At 32.4% G+C, this 11,336-nt stretch overlaps 1 protein-coding gene across 2 annotated transcripts in view; it reads left to right on the forward strand.

Annotated features, from left to right (window-relative positions):
• The window catches only part of LOC136852603 (protein lifeguard 1-like), a 77,179-nt gene extending 70,668 nt beyond the window's left edge, over positions 1-6,511 (forward strand). For both annotated transcript variants that reach the window (XM_067127480.1, XM_067127481.1), the window contains exon 6: positions 458-6,511. In XM_067127480.1, coding sequence (XP_066983581.1) covers positions 458-658 — 201 coding nt within the window. In that variant the 3' untranslated portion in view covers positions 659-6,511. The remainder of the gene's footprint in view (positions 1-457) is intronic.
• Positions 6,512-11,336: the final 4,825 nt, after the last annotated feature.

Genomic DNA, 11,336 nt, shown 5'->3' on the forward strand with positions numbered 1-11,336 from the left:
TGAGGTCAGGACATCTTTATCACCGAGAAATACAATCATTTTGATACATGTACATAGTATTGACCAAGTATAAATCAGGTTCTTCAGTTTGTGATAGTGGTTGTGGGAAATCACCCAAAACTACCAAATTAAAAAAAAAAATTGGTACTGTATGATACTACATATAGGTATTCATGTTGATATACTGTATGCCATACCTAGCTATAGGGAAGATACCACAATTTCCATTGTTCATGTAATGCCCAGCTCCCTTAATATGTAATCAAAACCTTAATATGGAAGTTCCGTGGAAAACATTTATTTCTAAACATTATCTATTGTGAGTAATATTAGGAAATTTTGATAAAGAATAACATTTTTTATTTTGTCGTGCAAATCTTTTACATTTATTGGAGGATGTGAGTTACTAAAGTAGTTATTTAGAGTCGAATTTTGATATATGATTTTCTATTTGCAGATCTTGAACTTGGTGTATTCATGCTTAGGTGCCCTGCTCTTCTCCTTTTATTTGGTTTTTGACACACAACTCATGATTGGAGGTAATCACAAGTATGCCATTTCACCTGAAGAGTATGTATTTGCTGCTCTTACTTTGTATTTGGATGTGATAAATATCTTCATGTACATTTTGTCCATCATTGGCAACAGTCGCAACTGAAGAAACTGGGTAGTAAAGTTGAAATTCTGTGTATATACATGGGAGTATCTATCCTCATCTTTAAAAAGCAGCTCTTCCTGTACAGTTAATAGTGGACCCGAAACTCATGATTAGAGGACCTGTAATCACAAGTATGCCATTTCACCCAAGGAATATGTATTTGCTGCTCTTCCTTTGTATTTGGATGTGATAAATATCTTCATGTATATTTTGTCCAGCATTGGCAACAGTCACAACTTTAGAAACTGGGTAATAATTGGAGATTCTGTGTATGTACATGGTTCTGTGTATGTACATGGGAGTATCTATCCCCACCTATGAAAAAGCAGCTCTTCCTGTATAATAAGGGACTTATGACCCCTATATGTTTATTTTTTTCATTTAATTCTAATTAAAATTTTACATTTTTTAAACTGCTAAGGATATATTTTGAAATCAATCTCATTTTTGTTAGTAATATTGAAAACTACAGGTATTGTCCTATTTACAATGGTGTTAGGTTCCAAAAATCCCTCCGTTTGTTGAAAAAAAACGTGTCCCAAATTTAGCCCAGCCTACACTAGGGTATTCAGTACCATCTATACATATATGGTAGCCTAGCTTATGCTATACAGTATACTCTATATATATACAGTACTGTATAGTAATTATTAATATCAGCTAATTCTGGAGGTTCATGCAGATTGACTTATGATAATTCAGTACAAAGAGAAAATTGAATAACACAAACAAGAATTAGCCTAGCATACACTATGGTATACTGTATATGTAGTGTGTATATATATGGTAGCCTAGCCTACACTATACAGTATACTTGATACATATGTGGTATAGTAATTATTAATATCAGCTAATTCTGAAGGTTCAGTGCAGATTGACATATGATAATTCAGTACAAAAAGAAATTGAATAACACAAACAAGAATCAGACTTGTACTGTAAGGGGTACTTCCCAAGATTCAGTTCGTCGTCAGTATACTTGAATGGTGTCAGGCTGTTGATGGCTACATATAACTAAAAACCGGAAGAGAAGGGAGATGTTAAAGTAGCAAATTTGATTAAAAGAGTTTACCACATCATACACAAGATATAAAATTAGTGTATGTAATGTTTACTTATTAGTAACCCATTATGAAATACAAACATAACGAATATGCATCTTTTCCATGGGTCTTTTAAGAAGTTATACTTTAATTCAGATAAAATTAGCGTGTGTAATGTTCACTTATTAGTATCATATTATGAAATACAAACATAACGAATATGCATCTTTTCCATGGATCTTTTAAAAAGTTATACTTTACTTCACTGTATCCAATAATATTCTATGTATTCTCATATTATTTTATTAGAAAATACAAACATAGTGATCAGTGTTTTGGTTTGGAAACCAGGTGAGGGCGATGATGTAAGTTTATTTTGCTGTATTTAACTCAGATGAGAGCAAATTTTCTTGCTTCTAGTTAGTGTAAATGAATCTATAGATACTGTACTCTATTTATATGGGACAAGGTAATTTTTCGTTATAAGAAGTGTTTTTAAGTCAAAATTTCTTATGAACTAAATTCAGTTATTTTTTCATTAATAATGGTGTTGGGGCATGTTTTTTGTGTAAAAAATAACAGATTTCATTCACTATTTTCACTTGATTTCATCATAATATGAGCTTTATGTATTTATCTTTTATCAATGTGAAAACAACAGTAAAATGTGTTCCTTCATGCCCAGTACAGGCAGTTCCCGGTTATCGGTGGGGGTTCTGTTATGACAGCGTGATGATAACCGAAAATCAACGCCTTTGTTAGGTATGTATCGGCACTGATAAGCGGAAATCAGTGATTTTCGAAATTGCCGATTTTTGTCGCTAGACAACCCCCATAAAACTGGATCACCAATAACTGAGCCTGCCGATAACCGGGGAATGTAGTTTTGATTAAAATACTTTTCTCTCCAGTTTTATTTACAGTCGAGTTTGATGGCTTAGGGGAGTTACATCCATGTTGCTGATGCCTGATAATTTCTAGTCATTAGCGGCTTGAACATTGTTTTCTCGGCTTCAGCTACAACTTATAGTTTAAATTTAGCAGTATATTTCCTTGCCAGTCTTTTCTTCATAGCACATAAGGGTATAATGTAAAAATATATGAGTCATGTTCTACTTAATGTCACTTGTAACATAACTACAGTAATCGTTTACTATCGTACGATGGTTGAAATGCAAGCAAAATAGCTGCCGTTATCCAATTTGGTTGTTCATAGCAAAACAGCTATTTCTCACTCAGTTGTTTATGGCTGTACACATTTACGCAACGAGTATAATGTTATTAACAATACTTATACAATTCTCTCTTACAATTTTTTTTTTTTTTTTTGTACTTATTTTAACTAGAAGATGGGATAAAGAGATGGAGGAAACGAAGTTAGTCTATTGTAATCTGGTCTTTCTCACAGCCTGACTGTACACTGCTGCCTGCGCCTGTCGCACGTGAAATTTGAAAACTTTCAAAATATTGTCGTATCAGTATTAGTTGCTAACCCCATCACAAATTGTATACACATTCAAGTTTGTAAAATGGGTTAAATTATTCAAATTCTCTTATATTCTTAGCTGTTGATACTAACTGATTAGGCGGACTATTATAGACATAGAAATTGAAAATTAAATTCTGAAAATTCATTTAAAAAAATATGTAATGCAAACATAGCTTTAACTAAGCCAAAAGAGAAACTAGAACCTTTCAGAAACAAATAACAAAAAGAATTTTGCCTCCAGGTTCAAAATCAATGGCACCTAAGAAATTTGAAGTTGTAAAACTTTACTTTTAAGAAAAAGACACCTAAAGTCAAGATGGTTTTTTTGGTGAAATTTTGGCAGTATTTGGAGACACTCTGCTTAATTAACCAGCTCTAGCATCATAATCAGGATAGTTAACTAGCTTCTCTTATTTGGCACTAGAAATATTCACACTATCTGCCATGAAAAGAGGTTTATGAACAGCTGAAGACTTTTTTTTTAGCAGAGTTTCCACTGGATGATCTTTGTTTAGCTTCAGCTTCGAGCTTTTCCATGTTGGCCTAGCCTCTTATATAAGCCACTTTACAATACAGTTACTTTTTAACTGTTTTTTGGTCTGCATATTCACAATGCCATATGTAATTATATATATAATATTCTAAGCAATAATAGCAAGGAAAATCAAGAAATAACTATTTTTTATGGGACAAGTTCCATCCAGCCACATGTAAACAAAATATTGTGATGTTACTGAGTAGAGATGAATTACTGATCATAGAAAATGGGTATGAAGTCACTGAGTAGAGATGAATTACTGATCATAGAAAATGGGTATGAAACATTTCAAGGACAAATGCCCTGCAGCAGGCTTAGCCTCACAAACAAAATATTGAATCTCAAACAAAATATTGAAAAAATCAAAGAAAAAAATTTTCTGGTCATTCATCTTTTGACAGGTGCCACTTTGAGTCAGTTGCCATTTAAATGCCCATGGTACTTAAATTAGCACGTGCGCAAATGCGCCAAAATACATGAAAACTGGTAGAATAATAACCATAGTACCTTAGGGGATCATTTTCTAATTTTCGTGTGAGGCCATAAATACCTACAAATACGGGGTCTAGTGTCCCTTAAATAGAGGATTGAAAGCACTATAATAATAGTTTACTTTTTTAATCTGGAAAAAATGAAGCTTTTTTCTTCCAGACTAAACAAAATTATAGTATACAGTACAGTTAGGTCAGTATTAAGACACGTCAAACGTACTTCATGTATTTTTTATTTTTCGGGATATACTTTATGTACTTTTTGTTCTTCTGGGATATATCTCTTAATTTGTAAAAGAATGAGGGATTAGATTTAAGTGTAGTTGTCACATTTTATGGTCAACAGACGTTGAAGTTTGTGATGGGTAATTTTGCTGAGTAGGCACAAATATGGCAAACTATAAGGAATGTTTTCTTTTTCAAATATTAGTGATTTGAGCCGAGGAGTAAATATTTTGAAATTACTGTACATTATATGAGTATATTAGGAGGTATTTTATTACCCACTTTGAAAATTAATAATTTTACATTAAATACAATTTGTTGCTAAAGAGGTTGCCCCATTGTATCATGTCATGTTTCTGTGAAGTGTCAGATGTAGGGTTTTTGTTTTCAGTTAATGAGGAAAGAGGCTGTTTTGAATATTGTTTTCTAGTCATATGTGACTGTTGCTGTGTGGGGAATATTTTTGAAGTATGCATAATTAGGATTATTAAAGTTAGAATTTTACCCCGGCATTATTCTAACCTGGAAAACACAGTAGAACTGATTTCTTTAATTTGTTCAAGTTTGTGTGGAACTGATTTCTTTAATTTGTTCAGGTTTGTGTAAATGCACATTAACAGGTAACTGTGTTCAAGGGCCATTGGTCATTGGAAGTTATATGTAAAGTTCACCAAGGATTATGGAAGATTAAGATTCTGATCTTTTAGGTAATGCAGTGCAAATAATGGTAATCTAACTACTATTAGATTTTAATTATTATTAAACCTCTGTTTAGTCTGTAATGTTTATAAAGGTTATAGTCAAAATGTAACTATTTAGTTCCTTAAAAACTAAAACTTCACACCTTTAAGGTAGCATTTTTATTATTACTGTTATTCAGAAGATGAACCCTATTCATATGAAACAAGCCCACAGGGGCCAAGCTTGATTAGGAAAGATTAGAAAAGATGGGACTTTGGTCCTTGGCATTATTTTACCTTGGACAACACAATGCAGCTGAATGAAATTGATTTTTGTCAATTGTTCAGGTGTGTGTAGATATTAAAAATGCAAGTTAGTAGAGCAGATTGCATATTAACCCATTAGATCCCTTAGTATCCTCATTTGAGGACAGCTTAAATATATATTTTTTCCTCTATAACTGTCTCCACCTTGTCTTTCCACAAATTTTGGGGGGTCTATCATATCCCTAACCTATCTGAACAACCTAATTTTTTAAGAGTTAATAATGCATCTACAAAAATTTTATGAACTACAATATATTTGATAAATTTTCTTTTCAAACATGAAATTCAATACAAAGTAATTAATTGATAATGTAATTTGTGATGTAATATTAGAATTGATATGTATTATGAATAATATATCAAGTTACTGGCAATAGTGTATTCTATCAAAAAGTAGGATAAATTAGTGTCCTCCTATGAAGATATTGAGGTATGCTCATGTTGGAGCTGTGTAATGGGATACTGGCTGTTATTGTGTTATTGCAAAGGTGCTTTGTTGTAGTTGTTGAACATTTGTCTGTAATGGGGGGATCTTGCTTTTAGCAGGCTACCAGAAATTACCTTCAGTGAGACAACTTCTTGTCAAATGAAGGATATCTTGGTGTATCTGTTGTCAAAACTGCTATGTATAGATGTTTTCAAAATATAAGACATTCTTCATTTTTGTGATGATGCTTATTCCAGTGAAACAAGATAAAAGACTTGGGTGAGAAATATTATGAATGTCTAGTAGTACATGAATGATGGTAAAGCACTATAGACATAATTCATTTAAACAGTTTACCCACTGATAAATAATTAGATCTGGACCCTTTATGGTTCCTCAGAATATTCTTGCAATTTTTTCCTTATTGTGGTAGGAGTGCTACAATAGAAAAGTATAATAATTTAGTTCAAAAGTTGTGTTGCAGTTTTCAACAAATGCTGATGACTTATTCTGTATATTTTGGCAACTAATTTAGATTATGACTTACTTAAGTACTTGAGAAATTTAGGATTTCAAACTACAGTTATGGAAAAAATCTTGACACACTGTCCCTTGAAGACAAAATTTGAAAAAGAGAAAGAGAGTCCTATGATTATAGATTTGACACAAATGAAAAACTGACAATTAAATGTTTTGTTAATACTTTTAACAGTGGGATCAAACTTCAATACAATTGAACCACTTGAAAATGTCAAATGTTGGGTAGACGATTCTAGGACCACAGGAAAGTACTCCTCAACCATTTGCCATTATAACTTTAGAAAAAGTATGGGTGGGGTAGATAACTTTTGACTGTTTAGATGATAAATATTCTGCATCAGTTAGAGGGAAAAAAAAAAAAAAAGTTCTGGGTTCCATTTTTTCACTCACTAAATATGGCTGTGATTGGATATTTTTTGACTTGGTGTATAGGAAGGAAACAGCTGATTTGTTACCCTTTAAAAGATGGGTATGTGTACCATATCTGAAAGTGGCATGCATGGCAGTAGCAGTGGTCAACCTCATAAACCTTTGGGGCCTTATACTAGAATTTCTGATGTGCACTATGATGGCAAAGGCCATGTTCAGAAATGAGTTGCAGCGTAGGTGCCAAAACATACCCTGCAAGACAGAGCAAGAACATTTTGTTCTAAATGTGATGCAACACTACCTTTGCCTAAAATGCTTTGTTCCATACCATAAAAAAATCTTGGTTATTTGCAGCTGGCAATTAAACACGTTTCAGTCATGTAAGTTTGAATAGATATAACTTAAAATTAAAAGCTTTGCCTGCCACCAAAACTGCTAATATATATGTATATATATATTTTTTCATCATTTTCCTAAATAGACACCTTTTGTTGCAAAATGTTTCGAGTTATGGGATGTGGCCATGTTGCCAATTACTCTAATAATAATTATTTTCACCCATCATAAGTGATTCAGATAATTATTTTTCCAAAATATTCCTTATTATTCCATTGTCCTCATATGAGGGACAGCTTATATCAAGCTTAATATATGCAATGAAAAAATGTTTCATTCTTGTTCTCATTTAGCTTCTATTCATGCAGAATTTCACAAAATATTACCCAGTGTAGAGAAAAAATTGTGATTTAATGGGTTAATAGGTAACTGAAATGAAAGTTCCCAAAAGGTTATGGAGTTTCTTGTACTGTGTGTAATGCAGTCCAAGTAATTGTAATCTCTACGGATTTATTTTTTTTTAATAATTATATAGAAGTATTAACTTTGTGAATCTTAAAAGGGTTACAATCAAAATCTAGGTTTGTAATTTCTTAAAATTTCATGTCTTTAGGGTAGCATTATTAATGAATAATTAAATATGCATCATTTGCTGCTAAGTATACAGTACTGTACTTTGTAACAAAGGCTTGTCTAGTACAGATAATTTCCCTGTATTTACTGTATGTGTTATTTCTTTTACCTCTTATCTTTCACAAACTCATGTATATATAAATAAACACTACAAAAGAAGGAGAGCCAAAGTTTTACTCTTGTACTACTGAATCCACGTAGTGCATGCTAGTCAAAAAGAGATGTGAAAATGATTTAATTTTATTTTTATGAAAATCTGGCTTTAAAGCCAAGCACTGAGACCCTTTCAGCCATTCAAAACTTTAGACAGGAAAAGGAGGAGTTGGGATGGTTGGATAGTAAGCTGGAAGAAAAGAAGCGGGGAATGGAGGTTTAGCAAAAGTGGATGAGGCTAGGGGATAGGTGATGCTGCAAACACCCTTTAGTAATGCTTACACACCACCATGCAAGGTGCACCACCTATGGGCAGATCTGAAAATGAAAAGCTTTAATAAGAGTGAAGAACAAAGTCAAAGTTATGTAAATATTGAATACTGCTGTAGTGCATAGTCAAATGAATTTTAAATACAATTGTGAATGGATAATGTCTTGTTTTATCTTTTCAAAAGACAAGTTTTTAAACTGCACAGTACAATATAGACATACTACGAACTTATGCGAGGTTAGGTTCCAGACCCCCTCACGCCAGGGGAATTTCTGCGTAAGTTTGGCTCGGTCTCTACAAATGCTAATAAATGCTTATATCTAGAATTTAAAAATCAAATATGACCCTAACCGTGCTCCCAAAGTATTAAACTAACTTTTAAAATTAAAGCTACTGTAAGTTCATTTAACTTAGCTTAATACATTACCCTTAAAAAAAGAAATAAATGGTTGATGTAATAATATAGGAGAGTGTGAAGATTACTATACTATATCTCTCTCTCCACATTTCAACGATCTATTTTTAGAAGTCCTCTCAACCACGTTTTTAATAACTTCTTTATTCAGTCTTTTTCTCTTTGTTCTGAAATGCTCTATGTCTCCATGTTTTAGAACGACTCATTTACAGCTTGTAGACGGTACAGGTAAAATTAAATCAATTTAAAATTATCTACTGTACAGGTAAATATGTATGTTGCACTAACTACAAATGAGAGAGAGAGATAAAAGTTGTCCTTACTTAGGGGAGTGAAATTTTTTGAGAGAGAGACTTTTTATGAATTATTACGGACACAGAGAGAATTACACGAAACTTTTGACCCACTTATCACACTCCCCCTTCTTGTCAAGTTAAATTAACATATCTGACAGCTTTGCCTTCGAGCTTCTCTTCAACGAGTTACGAAAGATGAGGGAAAGATATTTGTTTAAAACATGTATCACATACGAATTTTGTAATTACAGTTATATTATTATTATTTAATCTTATTAATATTTGAAAATTAGTACTGTTATTAAGTAAAAAATTCATTTATCATATAAAATAAACAAACATACACGTGTACCATAAAAATTCTCTCATCTCGGTAAGAGAGAGAGATTATTTTCATTTAATGTTATTTAATGTACACATAAAGGCCTGAAAACGTATTACATAAAAAATTAAACACTTTTGCAGGGTTTCTCAGTATTCACAAATGCTTGCATGTTTGTGAAAAACTCGTGTATGACAATTAGTTAGGTTCCAATGAAAAGTTTGTGTCTGTGAATTTCTGCAACTCGAATCGCCGAATTTCGGGGTATTACTGTAGTAACAAATAGCAGATTGTAATGTAACTGGTAGAAAAGAACTTTTGCCACATGAAGTGAGAATGCTCAACAAATGGAGGCAGTTCAACATTTCAAAACTGAATGCTGCTCATTTCATAACTGTTAGAAATAAAAAATCACGCAAGTTATGCTCTACAACGAAAAATGATCTCCCCACAAAAATAACTTGGAAGAGTCATGGGTGAATGGCTTTTAACATCATAGAGAATGTCTAATGTATTTTTTATAAGTAAATTTTTTTGGAATTAATTCTCTGTCACATGTCACATATATGGCTGTATTTATAACAGTGGCCATAATGTTTGTGTTCATCCAGTGAACACAAACATTATAGCTAAGTTAATGATTATTAAAATCCCACCCATTGAATTACCCACATTGTCTGAATATATGCTGCTAGTAAGGTATTTGGTATTTTTACAATGTTAACCCTCTGTGGCCTCTTGGTTCTACCTTAATAGTTGAACCTAATTTTTTAAAGAACAGGCTATTATTAATATATAATATATTTCTAATTATTTTTTATTTGTGAGGAATATTGTGGATAATATCCGATTATAAAATAAAAAAAAAAGGATATGGGAAAGCAAAGTAGGAAAGGAACAGAAATGCCCAAGTTAACAATTTAACAAAATCAAACCTATAGAGACACAAGATCAGGGGGAAATAAAAAAAAATTCAGGTAATATGTGAAGGCTGTGAATTAGGGCATGGTAGTGGCTTACAGACTTCTTTGAGCTCCCCTTGATAGCAAATTTTCATCACAGAATCAAAAGTAATGAGCCCCAAAAATCGGCAAAAGGGGTACATTAATTGCAATAATTTAAATGCCATTCCATCATTGTGCCTTAGTTTAACCACATACCAAACATATTTTTTTAATGATCTGAAAAAGAAAATATATTTATTATAATTCTAAATACATTAATTATTAAAGTTTACCACCTGATTTACTAGTAATAAACATAAATGAAAATAATAAAACTGAACAGGTGTACATGGGTAATACACATTTATGCATTTCATATGAACTGGAACAAATCCCTTTGCTAGTGAAATAATGTATATTTACATTTAATTTAAATGGGACTTAGCAGTGCAGGGACTGCAGGAGGGGGAACTTTATAGCTAGGCATTCAAACCCCCTTCATTTCTTCTGAAAACTTTATATTCCCTTGCCTGTAGTGGACCAAATGCAGCATACCCCACAGAACACACTACAGACAGTACTTAAGGTTTGTTGTGGCACCACTTCAGCCCCTAGCAGTACTGTTTTCTGCTTTTTGGTTTTTGTCTATCCCCTTTGGTATCCTACCACCTTTAAGAACTACCCAGGTTCTCTTACTCCAGTTTTCCCATTTTAATAGCTAAGCTTGCAAACAACACCACAAGAGATCAGCATAAAAATACTGTTTAATATTAACCTACCTGCTTGATTTACTCTCTCAGGTCTCATTATCTTTCATATTCTCATATATAACACTGTTAAGTTTTTGCGATTAGTAACTGGTGGTGTGGTCTTTGTAAAAGAACCATTTCTTTGTTTGTACATTCTATAATATAATGCCAATGGTATTTGCATGCAAGTAGTGATTGTTGCTGAATGGACTGTGCTTAAAAGTAATGCTTAAAAAATTAGCAATACAGTATATGTATCTGCTTATTTATTCAAGTTACATTATTAATGAGAAGAAACGCCTCGTTTCCCATAGTTGAGTCAGTTTTGCTACATTATGCCTAGTTTATGACTTTGTGGAGTTATATTAATTTATCCCTGTTATTACTTCTGATCTAATTAGGTTATTCAGTATTGTTATAAAATGGCTAA

This window comes from Macrobrachium rosenbergii, chromosome 25 (genome assembly GCF_040412425.1).
Source record: "Macrobrachium rosenbergii isolate ZJJX-2024 chromosome 25, ASM4041242v1, whole genome shotgun sequence".
NCBI lineage: Eukaryota > Metazoa > Arthropoda > Malacostraca > Decapoda > Palaemonidae > Macrobrachium > Macrobrachium rosenbergii.